General features: G+C 42.1%; 1 protein-coding gene across 2 annotated transcripts in view; it reads left to right on the forward strand.

Annotated features, from left to right (window-relative positions):
• Window positions 1–18,269, forward strand: part of ADAM17 (ADAM metallopeptidase domain 17) — a 25,937-nt gene continuing 7,668 nt past the window's right edge. The window contains exons 1-13 of one of the 2 annotated variants that reach the window (XM_079969773.1): window positions 1–291; window positions 7,062–7,194; window positions 8,405–8,538; window positions 9,895–9,983; window positions 10,402–10,573; window positions 11,776–11,903; window positions 13,138–13,227; window positions 13,784–13,897; window positions 14,286–14,430; window positions 15,530–15,618; window positions 16,407–16,559; window positions 17,176–17,375; window positions 17,895–17,998. In XM_079969773.1, the coding sequence (XP_079825899.1) occupies window positions 132–291; window positions 7,062–7,194; window positions 8,405–8,538; window positions 9,895–9,983; window positions 10,402–10,573; window positions 11,776–11,903; window positions 13,138–13,227; window positions 13,784–13,897; window positions 14,286–14,430; window positions 15,530–15,618; window positions 16,407–16,559; window positions 17,176–17,375; window positions 17,895–17,998 (1,711 nt within the window). In that variant the 5' untranslated portion in view covers window positions 1–131. Of the gene's footprint in view, window positions 292–7,061; window positions 7,195–8,404; window positions 8,539–9,894; window positions 9,984–10,401; window positions 10,574–11,772; window positions 11,904–13,137; window positions 13,228–13,783; window positions 13,898–14,285; window positions 14,431–15,529; window positions 15,619–16,406; window positions 16,560–17,175; window positions 17,376–17,894; window positions 17,999–18,269 lie in introns of both variants that reach the window. The other variant, XM_079969772.1, reaches the window with a different exon arrangement.

Consider the following 18,269-nt stretch of genomic DNA (forward strand, 5'->3'; position numbering starts at 1 on the left):
GCGGCGGCCTCAGCTGGGCATCACTGAGAGAGAAGAAAGAGGGCGAGAGGACGGAAACTTATGTGAGAGAAAGAGGGAACGGAAGGGCTTGTCCGCCGGTTCCCTTCTGCTAGAGAAGGAGGAGGAGAGCCATGAGGCGCCGGGCGCCGCCGACCTCCTTCCCGCTGCCCGCCCTGCTCCTTCTCCTGTTGGTCTTCGGGGGTCCCGAGTTGGGGGCGCTGAGGCACCCGGCCGCCCCTTCCCCTCCGCCCGCCCCACAGCACCGGGGCAGGCACCGGCCGCCGCGATACGGTGAGTTATTTGAGAGAGAAAGAGAGGCGGACTTCCATAGACCCTTCTTTCCCCCAGGCACTTTTGGGGTGCGGGTGGGAAACTTCGGGGGGAGGGGGGCGTCGCCAGCCAGACCTGCTCCCCTCCCCCTGCCCCTTATCTCTCTTCAGTTAATAGAAAATTTAAAATGAAGGATACGGGATATGCTGTGTTTGGCGGGGTTTGTGCTGGGAGAGTCTCAGGCTGCCCTCCGTGGCTGCTCCCAAAGCAGCGCGCTGGAGAAGGAAAGCCCAGCATCCGAGGTGTCTTTGGGGTGGAAAGGTCGCATACTTCTGAACATGCCTACTCGGAAGTAAGCCCCACTTCGTTCAGTGAGGACTTGCTCCCAGGTTTGGCGTGCCTAAGGTTTGCAGCCTGAGTCTTTTTTCCCTCCCCACTCCTCCCCCCACTGCTGAATTCATATAGTGGGTGCAGTGACTGGGTTTTGGAAACTCTGCAAACTGAGAAGCTGCTCAGTTCTTTCGGTTTGGTGGGGAGGGGGAAAACCCCAGCCAATCTTAAAGCTGATTGCACTAGAGCAGGGTTTCCCAAAGGTGGGTCTCCAGCTGTTTTGGGGACTGCCATCATCCCTAGCTAGCAGGACCCAGCGGTCAGGGGATGATGGGAATTGCAGTTCGGAAACAGCTGGGGACCCAAGTTTGGGAAACCCTGCTCTAAGAGAGCAGGGCTGGGGAAACAAGTTGCTGCCTGGATGCCAGTTGGACTGCCAGCTTCCATCAACCCCCCAGAGCCAGCGTGACCAATGGCTAGGGGCAGTGGGAGTGGTAGTCCAACCATGTCTCTCTAGGGCACATGTTCTTCTTCCCTGTTCTGGGAGCATGGAAGGAAAGATACACAGTGCTGATGTTGCATGAATGTTAATTAACTGTAGTGTTAAGCCTGTGAGGAAGTTCCTGGTTTGCCTCAGTGCTTTGTGGGAGGAAAAGGTTATTGTACAGAGGACGGGGCTGCTCAGAAAGTGTTGTTGTATTTGACTACTATTACTAAGTCAAGAGCTGTGGCTGCATATAGTAGTGGTAAGCTCTCATTGTTATATCTGTACTGGATTTGGTCATACAGGTCCTGAACCAGGTCCTGGACTGGGTGATGGGCAGAATAAAGGCCCTTAAGCTTGAAACTGAATCCTTACAAGACTGAGCTCTTGTTGGAGGGGTGTCTGTGTATGGGAACTGAGCAGATTGCCTGTTCTGGGTGGGGTTACACACCCCCTGAAGGTTCAGTGACATGTGTCACTGGAGGTCCAAGTGGCCACAGTGGTGCTACGTGCTTTCTATTGGCTTTGGCTGGTAATCCAGCTATGACAGTTCTTCATCCAGGATAACCTCACTATTGGTAACTTTAATAAAGTGCTCTAATTGAGGCTTTTATTGAGGTTGATCTGGTAGTTGTAACTGGCACAGCATGTAGTGGTTAAGTTGCTGACTGGATCAGCCAGCTGTGAGGATGTTACCCCCATTGCTTAAAGCAGGGACATCCAACTCCCAATAGACTGTGATCTACTCACAGTATAAAAAAACTGGAAGTGATCTACCTATTGTTGTTGGATAGAACACACAGTTGCTGAGCTTTTTTTTAGGAAGCCAAAGTTGTGGAGCTTTTTGGGAAAGCCAGAGTTGTTGAGCTTTCTTTTTTTTGGGGGGGGGGGGGGTTTGATGGAGATCACTGAGGGGCCAAAGATCTACCAGGAACACCCCGTGATCTACCAGTAGATAGCAAGCTACCTGTTGGACACGCCTGGCTTAAAGCATTACACTGGCTTCCAATTTGCTCCAGGGTCAGTTGAAACTGATGTTACTGGCATATAAAGCCCTGAACAACCTAGGACTGGGTTACGTAAGAGCATGTCTTTTCCTGTATAAGCCTGCCCGTTCTATGAGATCACTAGAGCAGGCCTTCCTGGTTGTCCTGCAGCCTGCATAACTTATCAGATGACAACCAGTGGAAGGGCTTTCTCTGCAGTGGCGTCCAACCTTTGGGATCATTTCCCACTAGGTTTCAGGCAAGGTCCAGCCCTGCATGTAAAATTGGCATGTCTTGTTTTTATGGAAAACAGTGTAAACCATTCTAGAATTTTCAGTGAATAGATAATCACACTTTCATACACTGTAGAATTTCTTGTTGATAAATGACAATTGATGTTTTAAATAAATAATGTACAATTCAGAATTATCACTTGCATTTGTGTCCCACATGGCAGATAGTGAGTGAATTGTGTGTAGAAATTGGGGCCTGTGGTGAGTTGATTATTTATAACCTATGAGAAATTCAGGGATGTTGTAATAATCCTCTTCCCAAATGAATGAATGGATGAGTAATAGAGACTACAACTGGTACTGTTCATGAAAGGTTGCTATGTATCTTTGCCTCTAACAGGAGTGCTCTTATTTGAACTTCCAGCATTCTCCTTCTCTAGGATGTTATCTTTTGTAAGGAGGAGAAGGAATTGCTAGGAGCAGGGGAAGGAGAATTTCCTTTGACTGGCAACTGGCTCCAGTGTGTGGCGACTTCCTAGCTCTAGGGTGATGATGTGGTAGCTGAGGGGTGGGAAGAGGGGGCAGAAGAGAGGGGGATAGTAAGGATTTGGGGTGGGGAGTGAGGGGGGAGGTGAACACAAAGCAAAATGGATCAGTGAGGCTGAGGAAATAAGCAGACCAAGCTGCTTTGAAAGATGGAAAAGAGAAATAGGAATCTACCCCCTAATAGCTATTTCTGAACCCCTGGGGATTGTCAGGGAGGCTAGAGGCTGCCAAGCCAAGGGGATCCCCAGCTAGGCAGGGGATTCAGGGAGCTCTGGAAGGAAAACTAGGTGCAGGTTTCTGTATGGTTGCCAAGCAGGCAAGGTGCTAAAGATACTCTGCCCCAGGTATGTATGTGGCATGCAAATGCTCACTTCTGTCTCTAGCTTCCATCTCCGCTCCCCGCTTGGCTCCTGTTTCCTTTCTTGTCATTCTCCTCTTTATTCTGTTGCCGCTTCCTTTCCTGTGCTTTCCTTTCTTCCGTGTTCCTGTTATATTATAACTATTATATTAAATATAGCATGGGATTTTTACATTTGTTGCATTCACAAAGAAGTTTGGAGATGCTACTGTATCAAAGCTGCATGCTGTTTTACATCTTCAAAGTGATGCAAAGTAGAATAAATCTGAACAATGTTGCAGAAAGAAGGCTATGCATATTCCAAGTTGTTCTTCCTTGCTTGCTTCTCCCCCACCTCTCACTGTCCTTTCCATTTCAGCTTTCCCTTCTTCACCACTCCTGCCTTTTGTTGCTGCTTCCTCCTTCTCCCTGCACTCATAACCAATAGCCAGGATGCTCATTTGGCTATAACAGGCAAAATATGGCTCATACTGCATTTGCTCCCTGCTCTTTCGCTCCAACACAAGTAGAACAGCTTTTTGGGTTGTTTTTCTTTTACTCCTCCCCTTTTCTTAAGTATGTTTTGTACTTATCTGTATACCTTGGGAGTTCAATCTACTCTATTGTTACCTTGCTTGTATGTGTGTGGGGGGGGGGGGGTGTCATTTTGGCTGTATAACAATGATACTCTTCTCTTCCCCTGAAGATTGGAAGTAGAGTTGCACATGCACCACTCTTTTCCTGTGGTAAGAGGCAAGTGGTGGCCATGTGATAAACAGCTGTCCCTCATCACCTAAAGAGCTTCAATTTTGTATCTGCATGTGGGGAGTGGGGTGACACTGGATTGCAGCCTACAAAAAAAATGCTCTTTCCGTTTTCGGGGCATGGAAAGGAAGTTGCAGTCAATTTTTCTCTTTATTGTCAGTACTGTCTTTACACTTGTAGTTCCTAATTTCACATGCAGCAATACACCGAAGCAATGTTGAAGTGCCACTAGCTCGGTGGAAGAGCATCTAACTTTGCATGCAGAAGTTCTCAGTTTGAACTCAGGTGGCTAAGAACATTATATCACAAGGCAGGGAAAGACTGACCAAGACTTGGGAGAGCTGCTGACAAACAATGCTGGGTTAAGTGGAAAAAATACCTGATTTGGCGTAAAGCAGCCATATATATTCATAGAACGATATCTTTTTAGTGCCCTTGAGTGTATTCTCATTTTGTGGGAAGGAATGGACAGGCAGTTGTAGGAGCAAATGCTGGCAGCTGATTACTTAAAAATATTCTTTGGAATGGGGTGTGGAGTGTCTGGTTTCATTTCCTGGTTTTGCCATAACTTCCAGTATAACAACTTGCGTTATGTGTACATCATGCTTCTTGGGCATGTGGTTTCCACACAACTCTCTTGAGAATAAAGTCATTGACTTCTAAAGCACCTATTTCTGGGCTTGCTTGGAATAAAAAGACCTGGGGAAAATATTCCACACAAGAAAAACAGGCACTATTGCTTGAATGCAAGGGCATTCTCTAAATTATCTTTACCCTGGCCTTTGACAGTTAAAGTATTTTGTTTTGTTGGACCTACCTCTCTTGCTTGATTTATACTGCTCTGCTCCATTTGGAATGGTGTTGCTTGATTTATGGCTTCCCCTGTTTTTAGATTTGTGTATTGTTGTAACCAACTCTGAGACCTTAAGTTGGAGGGTGGGTAATAAAACTTAAATAAATAAAATAATGAGTGTTCAGACTATTTAGAGCTGAGCTATGCAATCTGCAAAACTCAAGTGGTGGTGCTTGACGGGCCCACATTTGACTGGATGTTGTAAGTGGCAGATTTGAATGCTCTCAGTGTTAGCCTTCTCCCTGGGAGTGAAGTTTTGGACATTATTTTGTATAATCTAAACATTTAAAAATATTAAATATGAAGAAATGCTAACACAGACGTCAATGTGTGTGTCAATAAAAGCGTTCAATATACTGCTGCTAAATGTGTATCCCTCTCCTTTTGTCCAGTTGTTGAATTCTGAGAATAACTGCTTCCCTTGAAAATAATATAAAAATGTTATGCTTGCAGTAATAAATCTGCAGTTGTTATACCTGAAATGGACAGAAAATAAATGGAAACAAATTGATTTTAAATGTCAAAATTTTAATTTATTTAAGTAATGTGTTTGTTTGCCTTATGTATTAGTGGTTTAAACAAGCAAACATTTATAAAAGCCATGTGCAATTATTTTTGTAAATGCCAACTGTTATGGAAATGTTAGAAATGGTTAGATTTTTCAGCTAAACTGATCTAAATACTGCTGCTCTTCGGAACAGATGTAAATAAGTCATTAACGTGTCTCAGTGTAGGTTGTGATTAATGACAAGTAGTTTCTTGATCAGGTTTTCAGTCTTGGGCATATTATTGGTCTTGGGATACTATAGGCATGTGAAAGCTGGATTTTGAAAGTGTGCACAACTTTGACTTGGGGTGATTGCCTGGACTTAGATTCTTGACAACATAGATCAGCCTTTCTGGAGACTTCTAGATCCTAACTAGATACTATCTACTTTAGCATACAAAGACGTGCGGTTGTGAGGGCTGATGATGGCTCTAAACTTGCCTTCTGTAGTACTTATGTACACTAATTGGAATAATGTGTAAATGGGATAACTCTGTTAATATTTGCCCCTTAAATACAGCGATTGATGGCCAGTTAAGCAGTGGCAGGCTTAGTAACACATTTCGCAAAGGATGATTAATGATGTGGATGGCCAAAGTGGAATCTTTGAACATGTCATTTGCATAAATACCTTTGGGGTTTAACAGAAGTTGAACATTTCTGCTAATAGGCTGATTCTAAGTTTCTTGCATATTTTTAACCCTCACGATGAAAATATCTATCCACAATGAACACCAGCAAAGTGTGAAGCCTTAGGTTTTATTGTTCTTGTTTATGATCAATTTGTTAGCATGGTAGGTTATATTCTTGCTTTGTGAAAAATGGAGAAGAAAGTGGGTTAGATGGCGTAGACTAGAGAGAGATGAATTAGTACATCTTTATTGATAAAAACTTTGCCTTAGAATGTGGTTCCTCAGCTCTTTGTGGAACCATCTATCTATCTATCTGCATTTTTTCAGTGGATGTATTTTGTTTTATTTCTATGCTACAGTATAGTAATCCACACTCACCAGGACATTTCTTGCCTAAGAAATCAATTTGAATCTTATTAGAAACCTCTGGTTATATTTCTGAGTCACTGATTCAGACTAATTCTTTATCCAGGGGAACTTGATGACTGGAATGATGAAATGGTTCACTATTTAAGTAGTGGGAGAGGGGAATCCAAAAAATAACAAATTTTATGACTCTGTTTGGACATAAATGGAAGCCAGTTTCCTGCTATATGAACAAGCCATAGCAAATCTCAGGCTCAGGTTACATATTTCCACTTCCTCTTCCCCTCTCCCCTCTTATGGCTGCAAGGAGGTGCTTGTAAACTTCTGTTTTGTTTTTCAACCAATGGGGAACCACAGTTCCCTATTGCATCTTAACTTGAGAAGCTGTGCATTGCTTAATCTCTAGGTAGTGAACCAGGATCAGAAGCCACAATTTGATCATTGTTGCTTCTCATGAAATAGAGTGAAAATCCCTCAAGTTTAGCTCCTCAAATTCAAACATAATGGAGAGCTGTGGTTCATTTAAAATTGGAAGCTAAAGTTCTGAGCTCCTACTTCATGTGTGCAAAAGCAGTAGGGCGGCAGTGGAGTGTGTGAGCTTGAGGCATGCCATGGCTGATCGATGTGGTGGGAATTCTTGTCTTTTTATTACATCTAACAAGGACATTTTTCTAGCTGGTCTCTTGTTAAGCCTTCTATTTCTTCCCCACAGAGAATCTGGAATCTGTTCTCTCAGACTATGATATTCTTTCGGTGTCAAACATCCAACAGCACTCAGTAAGAAAAAGAGACCTGCAACCAGAATCCCATATAGAGAAACTCATAAGTTTTTCAGCATTGCATAGGTGAGGCATCTTTAGTGAGAAGTTTGACTTAATATTATCTTACTGATTCCCTTTAAATTGTTGATTTCTGTGTTTTTTTCTCTTTTTACGCATGCTTTTTTCTCAGTTCTGCTTTAATTTCAGTAATTGGCTTTTGTTTGCATTGTTGGGAGGCCTATAGATCAACAAATTTATTCAGATTATCATTAGAATTCTGTAGTGTACAGTTGCCCCAAGAAAGGTGTCCGTTCCCTTATTATTGAATGTTTACCAATTCTTAGGCATTTGACTTTTTTGAGAAAGTAGAATAGCTATGCACAGGAACAACTGTGGTAATTTGGGTTTCTGAACACCAAATCTTCAAAGAGGAAGAAAGAACTAAGAGTGTGGAATCATTATAATCAGCAGCTACTGCTCTCTTTTATAAATCTACTCTCCACTTCAGCACATACAATGTATTTAAGCAAAATTGTTCAATTTGTATTATGTATGAATTTTAGAGCATTAAGCACTCCCCTTGAACAAACACAGTAGGTAGAATCGACACACACATTAAAAAAACCTTCTTTTTTTTAAAAAAAGTGTTTTTAAAACTACATTGAATTTTCCATAAGGCTCACCATCACTATATACTGTCACATTGTATATTGTACAGTGGTGCCCCGCAAGACGAATGCCTCGCAAGACAGAAAACCCGCTAGACGAAAGGGTTTTCCGTTTTGGAGGTGCTTCGCAAGACGAATTTCCCTATGGGCTTGCTTCGCAAGACAAAAATGTCTTGCGAGTTTTTCCGACTTTCCCCCCTTCCCCCCCCCTTTTTCTAAGCCGCTAATAGCGCTAATCCGCTAAGCCGCTAATGGGCTTGCTTTGCAAGACGAAAAAACTGCTAGACGAAGAGACTCGCGGAACGGATTCTTTTCGTCTTGCGAGGCACCACTGTACTTAAAACACACTTAAAACATATTAATTGCAGCTGTACGGCTGAGTCCAAAGACTCAAGGTGTCTCTGAGCTAGGAAAGGGGACAAGGGTTCGGCCTCACAGCTGTGCTGAGCCTCAGGGACTCAAAGCACCTCTCAAGCTCAACTTGATACCAAATGTAATATCCTAGTGTATTTGGATCCACTGAATGTATTTGAACACCAAATGTAATACCTCAATGTGTTCGGATACATTAAAAATATATAGCTGATATAAATCTCAAAATTAAATGGAAGCAAATTCTTTTACAGGCATTTTAAATTATACTTAACTTCAACTGCGGACCATTTCCCCAAAAACTTTCAAGCACTTATAGTGAATGGCCAAGGCAAGGAAACCGAGTATCAAGTACAGTGGCAGGAATTTTTCACAGGACATGTTGTAGGTCAGTATAATAAGTTGTTTTCGGTGGGAGGGGGAAAGTATTACTGGATTTTTGTATTGTTATAAAGAAGTGTTTTGTCATAAAGAAGTCATCTCGAACTGGCATTCTATATTATCATGAGAACTTCAGACATTGTTACTGGTTTAATCAGACCATTTACAAATGGTGTCATGTAGAAGTACCGTATTTTTCGTCCCATAGGACGCTCCGTCCCATAGGACGCACCTAGTTTTTTGGGGGGGAAATAAAGGATATTTCCCCCCCAAAAGCAGGTTGGGGAAACCGAACCAGGTCGAGGAACAGCGCTGCGCCTCCCTGAGCTTGTGGGGCTGGCCGATGTCTGCCTCAGGCGGCAGGCTGCTATCCGCAGCGTGGGGAGCCCTGCGGGGAACTCCTGCAGGGCTCCCCACACTGCAGATGTCCGGCGCGCGGGGCGCTCTGCTTCAGGGTGCCCCGCCCGCCAGGCGGCAGGCTGCTATCCGCAGCATGGGGAGCCCTGCGGGGAACTCCTGCAGGGCTCCCCACGCTGCGGATGTCTGCCCGGCGTGCAGGGCACTCTGTTTCAGGGCGCCACACCCGCCGGGCGGCAGGCTGCTATCCGCAGCGTGGGGAGCCCTGTGGAGAACTCCCACAGGGCTGCCTAGGCTGCGGATGTGTTCCCGAAGCGCCGGGCGCTCTGCTTTCAGGGCGCCCGACGCTCCGGGAAGCAGGCTGCTATCTGCAGCCTAGACATCCCTGCCGGACCTCCTGCAGGGCTGCCCAGGATGCAGATGTGCTCCCGAAGCGCCGGGCGCTCTGCTTTCAGGGCGCCCGACGCTCCAGGAAGCAGGCTGCTATCCACAGCCTAGACATCCCTGCCGAACCTCCTGCAGGGCTGCCCAGGCTGCGGATGTCTTCCTGAAGCCTGGAGAGCGAGAGGGGTCGGTGCGCACCGACCCCTCTCGCTCTCCAAGCTTCAGCGAAAGCCTGCATTCGCCCCATAGGACGCACCCAGATTTCCCCTTCATTTTTGGAGGGGGAAAAGTGCGTCCTATGGAGCAAAACATACGGTAAATGAGTTTATACCTATTTAAAATAATCCTTTGGGGGCTAGTTGGCAGATGATCTGTGTGAATCAGAACCTCAGAAGTTTAAATAATAACCATAAATTCTTGAAAAATTGATCTGAAATGCTATCTTCTCTAGAATATATTTGTGCATGCACTGTTTTTCTTAAGGACAAAAAGATGTTGGAAGTCATTTGATTCATGGAATGAGTGTGGCTAGATGTGAAGTGATATGCTTGTGACTAGGAGGACGTGGTTGTTAAATGTTACAGCTGATGGTCTTTTCTTTCCTCCTCTCTCTTTACCTCAGGTCAGAGCAACTCCAAAGTTACAGCACACATAGGTGAAGACGACTTCACAGTGAGGATCAACACTGATGAAGAAGAATATAATGTTGAGGTACACCTCTTTATTGGAATCTAGATGCAGACAATATGAACTTTCAGTCAGGTTGCTTCACGTTGTTTAATATTTCTAGGGATGGAATTGCTGTTTGTTTTAACCCTATGTCAAATGTTTCTGCCAACTGTCTGTGGCTCTGTGGACTGATAGAAACAGCCATATTGACTGGGATGCTCATGTGAAATACTACATATGCAGGCAAAACTTACATTTGGTTTATGTTCTGACCGTGCTGTTCCTTAAGGCTGGTGAACTGAGGCCTTTTGGTCAACTAATCTATTTAGTCTGCAGTCCTATATACACATATATATCTGGGGATAAGTCCCATTGAACTCAGGGGAGCTTCCTTCTAAGAAGACATGTATAGGATCACACTGTGAAAGACATACTTAGACATCTTTTTCTCTACCTGTAGCCCTTGTGGAGGTTTCTCAATAATACACAAGATGAAAGACTTTTGGTCTACAGATCAGAAGACATCAAGGATTTCTCACGATTGCAGTCCCCAAAAGTATGTGGCTATGTTAAAATGGAAGAGGAGGAGGAGCTTTTGGGTGGAGGGCTGAAGGAGAGTAAATTAAATAAAGGTGAGTGTTAAACTGCTTGCAATAATCTTTCGCAATCGAACTAGAATTTTTTACTGTACATTAATGTATGTAGTGAAGTGAGTCTTATGGACACCGAAGAGACAGAATGCATACTTCCTAGCACACTGAGACTTATATGTAAGTTTTATTTAAGACAGGCATAAAAACAATTAGGGCCGAAGATTTATACGATCTGAAGAGAAACCAGAATATTCTGACTCTTTGATGTGGAGAGAGCTTTTTCCTTACACTTAAGCAAAGCAATTATTTCCGTATAAAAAAATGAATAAATAATGAGAATAATAATAAATGGACTTGCTGCCTTTGGCCTTCTTTATGATACAGTAAGAGAGAGATTTAAAAATTAGTACTTCTTTAAAAATATGCTGGTGTGTGTTAAGAACTGAGAGCTCTTTTCCAGGCTATGGTGTTATGTGATTGCTTTTTAAAAATACATCACAGTCCTCTAGCTTGCAAAAATAATAATAATAATGTTGAACAACGTACCGGATTCAGCAAATAAAATCGTTTCCTGAAAGCATAAGTTAAGGAGATCTTTCTCCTATTTAAATTTATTTAGTAATGTTATATGGTACATTGAGATTTTCAAAGAAGTTGTATTAATACAATCATTTAGTTTTGCTAAAAAATAAACATAAACATTCAGAGGTATATATAATTGAAATTTATCCTCTTACATTTGGGTATTTTCAACATGTTAAAAAAATGTAAATAATTTCAAAGACACAGTATGTCTCCTGAAAATCCTAACGGGGCCCTAGGTTCCACAAATGTACTTTGTGATGTTGCCCTATAGTCAATTTACATGTTTCCTTCAACACTGAAGCTAAAGAATTACTTTGTATACGGCACAGGTTTTCAATACAATCTGTTAATGTAATACAGTGGTACCTCGGGTTACATACGCTTCAGGTTACAGACTCCACTAACCCAGAAATAGTGCTTCAGGTTTTGAACTTTGCTTCAGGATGAGAACAGAAATCACTTGGTGGTGGCGCGGCAGCAGGAGGAGGCCCCATTAGCTAAAATGGTTCTTCAGGTTAAGAACAGTTTCAGGTTAAGAACGGACCTCCAGAACGAATTAAGTACTTAACCCGAGGTACCACTGTACTCAATTCGACATAAACAATGTCTTAAATGGTGACAGCAACTTGGTATCTCTTTAATTGTCACAATAGCAGGTGTCCCTCGAAGAAAAAGAGCCACCCCAGACCCTTTGAAGAACACCTGCCGGATATTGGTGGTGGCAGATTATCGCTTCTTTAAGAACATGGGCCGTGGGGAGGAAAGTACTACAATTAACTATTTGGTAAGTGTTATTGTCTGCTCTTGATTCCTTGATGAAATACGTAAAAAAAAAAACCCTCTGTTGTAGTTAGAAAGCTAATAGAATGTCACTGTTAGACATAAGAAGAGTATGTTTAAGTATTATTTTATGGATATGGGTGTGTTTGTGTAAAGCCTGATTTGGGGTAGAGTGCAATAATTTCATTTCACTTTTAATTTGTACACCGCCTTTCTATATTACTATGCACAAGGCGGTTTGCAGCTACAAAATATGCAACAAGGAAGACACACCGTATAATAATCTGATCCAATACAAAAAGTCATAATGAAGCATAACTTTAAAATGGAACAACTTAGTGGTACCTCAGGTTACAGATGCTTCAGGTTACAGACTCCGCTAACCCAGAAATAGTACCTCAGGTTAAGAACTTTGCTTCAGGATGAGAACAGAAATCGTGCAGCGGAGGTGCAGTAGCAGCGGGAGGGCCCATTAAGAACAGTTTCTGGTTAAGAACGGCCCTCCAAAATGAATTAAGTTAATAACCTGAGGCACCACTGTATATGGAATAAAAGTAATAATCAATAATCAATTATATTATAATAGTACATAATAAAATTAAACTCTCAAAACATCAGCAAATAATAATTAAATCGAAAATCACTCTTAATAATTGCAATAAATAACTACTAAACTATGACCAATAGAAATAACCTCAAGTCACAATGCATAAAATGGGCTCTCTTATGCTTAGAGTTTGTGTATCTTGTTACTTGGGGATACTGTTGATCCAATTTGATTTGCTGTTTCCTCCCACTATCTTGTATAATGTGTTTTAGCCTGAAGGGCTCTGAACAGCAGTTTAAAATATCATAACAATGTGTATTCTGAAAGGAAGCGGTCATGGTGGTTGCACATGTTGCTTTAATTTTATCCTCTTCCTCTCCCCCCCCCCAAACCAACAACATTGGCAGTATTGCCTACTAAATCAGAGGTGGATAACCTGGTTCGCTCCAGATATTGCTGGACTCCAACTCCCATCAGCCTCCGCCAGCATAGCCAATGACCAGGAATGATGGGAATTGTATCAATCTGTGCCACAGATTCCCCACCCCTTGTACAGAACTTTGGAAACCTCTTTCAAAGCTCCTTGAAAGCTTCCCTTGGGTTTTTCTTTTCTTTTCAAGTGTTAAAATATGTTTAAGAATCTACTGACAAGAGACTGGATCTGAATAACTTCTCCCTTTTCTGTGCCTAGATTGAATTAATAGACAGAGTGGATGACATCTATCGAAATACATCATGGGATAATGCAGACTTCAAAGATTATGGCATACAGATAGATCAGGTATTTAGAAAATACTCTTCGGATAATGTTCAGATTTGATCACAGTGTATTTGTGTGTGTGTGTGTGTGTGTGTGTGTATACGTACGCACACCATTGAATGCAATGGACTTTATGAAAACATAGTCAATAGTAGTACAGAAGAGCAAGCTAGAGTGTCATTGATAAAATTCTTCATCAAGAGAAATCCAGTTCTGATGGTACACACGAACGATGTAAATCGCAATTTTTTGCTTGATATGTTTAATTATACAAAGTTGCATCAACTTCTGGTTTACTGGAAATTCTGGGCAGCTTTCCATACACTCCCCCCCCCCATTTATAGTCAAAATTTTCTGCCTATAACTAGGATGTTCAACTTACAGTAAGTTTAAGGTGCATTCTGCACTGATTCCATTTAACAGCATGCTTATTAGGTGCACAGCGTAAGCAGAATTCTGACCTAATTTTCTGAATCATCTGAATTATAAGGAGAAAGCAGTGTGTGTATCAAAAAAATTGCTTACAGAGGCATCTGAATTAAATTACTTAAATTATTTATATATCTTTTGAATCTAGATTATTGTTCACAATGAGTCACAACCTGTACGTTCCGGGGAAAGACACTACAACATGGCAAAAAGTCCTCTAGATGACCGTGAGGATGCTTGGGATGTGAAGGAGCTGCTGGAGGTAGGCTGCGTGTGTTCTATGATGCATACAATATAAGCACCCCACTTATTAGAAAGGCTTGTCTTTCTAATAAACTGAACGCTTACTACAAGTAATACCGCATGCTTGCTAAAAGTAATACTGTGCGTTAATTATTTTAATCCAAGAGGCTTATCTAGGAGACTCCAAGTACCCAAGTACTTTATTTCAGGAATTTCTTTAAACTACCTGTTAGTAACTACAATTTAAAAATGATTGAGGGCAAGTCACTGTTTTCAGACAAGGATGATGGACCAGGTGATCGCTATTGAACGATGCTGCAATCTGCAAAGCTTGTTAACCAACAGTGTCTCATTTATGGAGTGAAAATTTTCTCTAAACTGTGTTTGGCACATTTCCCTCTTCACAGCAATTCAGTGCTGATATAGCAGACAGAGCTGCTCGCGTGTGCCTTGCGCATCTCTTTACGTACCAAGACTTTGCTCTGGGTACTCTTGGACTGGCTTATGTCGGATCTCAAAGGCCAACCAGCCATGGAGGCATCTGCCCAAAAGGTAATGTTTTTTCCCATTTAACAAGTTTGCTTATTGTTTGTCAAAGTGCCTAAAGATAAGTGTACATCCAGGATATGTACTCTTTTAAAATGGGTTGGTGGTCTGTAGATTTACTCCTTATCCAGAGGCTGTTCTAGTGAGCAGGAGTTTTGCTCAGCATCCCTATTGCATTTGCAGTATAGCTTCTTCATTCATGGTATCCAAGTTGTGTTAGTGGGACACATCATGGGTGGGCAAACTAGGGCCCGGGGGCCGGATCTGGCCCAAGTGCCTTCTAAATCTAGCCCGTGTGTTTTTACATGAGTAGAATGTGTCCTTTAATTTAAAATGCATCTCTGGATTATTTGTGGGGCCTGCTGGTGTTTTTACATGAGTAGAATGTGTCCTTTTATTTAGAATGTATCTCTGGGTTATTTGTGGGGCATAGGAATTCCTTCATTTCCCCCCCCCCCCAAAAAAAATATATATAGTCCGGCCTCCCACAAAGTTTGAGGGATAGTGGACCTGCCCCCTGCTGAAAAAGTTTGCTGACCCCTGGTGTACATCACCAGTCCAACACTATGCGTTACTGATACTGTTAAGAGACAGAGGATGCATTAATGAGGATACAGATTAGGGTTTTTTTTTCGGGGGTCGTGGTGGTAAAGGGCTTGAACTGGAGAAAAACCTAAATTTCCCCAAAACGTCTGTCTTTCAGCTATCTAGCATATCGTAGCCACTGCTTATAAGACTGAAGTTCATGGTATGTGTCTACACACTCCAGTGTGCTTTAATGCACACATGCAGTTCCTCCCCAGTGACTTGGTGGGGTTGTGCCTTGAGGCTACTAAGACAGGAAGCAATAATTTGCAAAAGAGGTGGTTTCAAATGTAGGCCTGCCTCTACTTGTGAACATTTCACTTTCTGTCCAGTTCTTGCTCTGAATGCCACCCATGTCATAAGGTCGCCACCAGGGTTAGAGAATATATTCATCTCAGCTGAATCTGATAAGCCACTGAGGACTGCAGATGTTCTCAATTTTAGGCAACAGGCAAGGTTATCAAGGCTGTGTAAATGAATCTTAAATGCTGTAACATGATTTTCTACCTTTTTTTTAAAGCTTTTCCTAGTCCGAATGCTGGAAAGAATGTATACCTCAACAGTGGCTTAACCAGCACAAAGAACTATGGCAAAACTATCCTTACAAAGGTATTGTAAGGAGTTGTGGGAAGTGGTTTCTTAACATGCCTTACAATTCCCTTAGTAGCTTCTGAGTTGATGCCCTATTAGATCTATTTTTTATTTGTCCAGTTGGTTATTTTCAGTTGGTTTCAAAGCTTGTTTTCTGTAAGTCCTGCTTGATATTTTTGAGTACCATAGTTACCTCTGTGAGCAATTCTGTCCCTCTTTGGAAAGCTTTTGACCTTTTGGTGCCATTGTCAATCTGTCTCTTGGCCCTTCTCCAATTGTGCTGTGAGATGAAATTCTCTTACATTTCAAAGCAAGCTTTGGACATCTTTCTTTGAAATGTTTATTTTCTCCATACATGTCCAGTATTCAAAAAGGATTGTTTAATTAGCTCCAATTAGACACATCTTTTTGCTTTTATTAACATGGGTTAGTGAGGAGTTCTGGTGTTACACTGCCGTTTTCAGTTGTGTCATCACTGCCCCCCCCTCCACTTGAAGACATGATTATGAATTATATTCACCTTTTGCTGCACCAATAAAATTTGAAGAACTTTAACTACCACTAGTGAGCAAACTGGCCGTTTCTGTGTGTTAAAGTAAAATTATCTGGTAGTCTTACATTTATAATACAGGTATTTAGAGCACTACACACTTCATTAGCTTCTCAAAGGCAGCCTATAAAAGACTGTGTGATGTTAGCCCCAGCTACTCTGCATGGCTCCCAACAGATTAAAAACAGAATAAAACATCAAACATTAAAAAATTCCCTAAATGAGCATGCTTCTTTTGTGTATATATTTCTATAAGGAAGCCGATTTGGTTACAACTCACGAGCTGGGACACAACTTTGGGGCAGAGCATGATCCTGATGGCTTGCCAGAATGTGCCCCCACCGAAGATCAGGGAGGAAAATATGTTATGTACCCAATTGCTGTGAGTGGTGATCATGAAAACAATAAGGTATTTTTTAAAATCATCTTTCTTTCTTTCTTTTTCTCTCTACCTCTGTGTGTGTGTGTGTGCGTGTGTGCGTGCGTGTGTGCGCGCGCGCGCGCACGCACGCACGCATGAGTGCGTGCATACATATATTACAAACCTATGTAGGCAACTTGGTTCCCTACATATGGTAGTGTTGAATGGAAAAGGGAAGGAACCTGGAGGTCATTATTTTACTTAATATTTGCATTGTCAAACTATTTAAAAAAAAAATATTTTGCAAGGAAGGACCAGTGTGGCAGAGGATAAGAAAAGGAATGGACAGAGGAAAAGATGTCAAGCTGTAGATCAGGTTGTGGATGGAAGAGGAAGGCTAAGACCTAGTATACATGGGAGTTATATGCCAACCAAAGTGCCTACTCTGCTTTCTGAGTTCTCACCAGATACACTTGTTTCCTTTGAATTTGCAGGCAAGAAGGCTGCCAATGAGAAAGGAATAAAAAAAATTACCAGTTGAATTCCGTACCATATTTTGCACTTGTGCGGCAAAACTAATAATTATATATAGGTTCGCACAATCCTGAATTAGTAGCTCTCTCATTACTAATTTGTTTCTTCCTCTTCTTATTGACACTTTCAGATGTTTTCAAGCTGCAGTAAAGAATCCATCCTTCGGACTATTGAAGCCAAGGCGCCAGAATGCTTCCAAGAGCGCAACAACAAAGTATGTGGCAACTCCAGAGTGGACGAAGACGAGGAATGTGACCCAGGCCTCTTGCGTCTGCACATTGATCCTTGCTGCACATCTGAGTGCAAGCTGAAGCCAAATGCCAAATGCAGGTGAAATATATTTCCTACAAAAGGGGTGGTGGTGGGAAATGTGGGGCTGGCAAGAGAGTTTGTTTTCTTTTTTTTCATAGTTGAGGAAACACATGATTATGCTTGTTTACTTTTATGATGCTGTTTATTTTAAAAACATACATTGTGTGACGTGAGTTTAGTGAACAAGAGGCTAGTCCTTTGAATAAACTCTGATAGTTCATATGTCTGCATTATTGAATTGTTGGTTGTCAGCTACTTAACTCGTTGCAAAGATGTAATTAAGTATTATGCCTCTTTTTTATTACTGGTGGGGTAATTGGTGATTGCATGTCTAAATTAAGTGTATAGATAAATATTTTAGAACTGCAGTGTGTGTGTGTGTGTGTGTGTGAGAGAGAGAGAGAGAGAGAGAGAGAGAGAGAGAGAGAGAGAGACATGAAGAGACATTTCTGACCCTTCCTTCTGCTACTACTTTGGGTTTGTAATCCTGAATATTCAGATGTCTAAGTTTATTCTTTCTCCCTTCTCATCCCTTAGTGATCGCAATAGCCCCTGTTGTAAAGGATGCCAATTTGAAAGTGCACAGAAAAAGTGCCAGGAAGCCATCAATGCCACCTGTAAAGGAGAGTCCTATTGCACAGGTACATCATTGTAGTTGTTAGTCACTTTTTGTCTTATGCATGTTTAAAAAAGTGTGTGCCTGTGCATCTTTAGCTCCTTCCTAATTTCCATTTCCATCAGTACAGTGTGTTTACCTTGTTTTGGAATAATGGGAGTTACTTAACCTTAACGACACATTTTTAAGGCTGTCCCAAGAAAGGTGCATTCTAAGAGATGCATGTTTCTGACTTGGGAATCACCTGGCGGGCGGGGGGGGGGGAGTGTTTGCATTAATGTGTGGCATTGCAATAA

Source organism: Podarcis cretensis, assembly GCF_951804945.1.
Source record: "Podarcis cretensis genome assembly, chromosome: 3".
Lineage (NCBI taxonomy): Eukaryota > Metazoa > Chordata > Lepidosauria > Squamata > Lacertidae > Podarcis > Podarcis cretensis.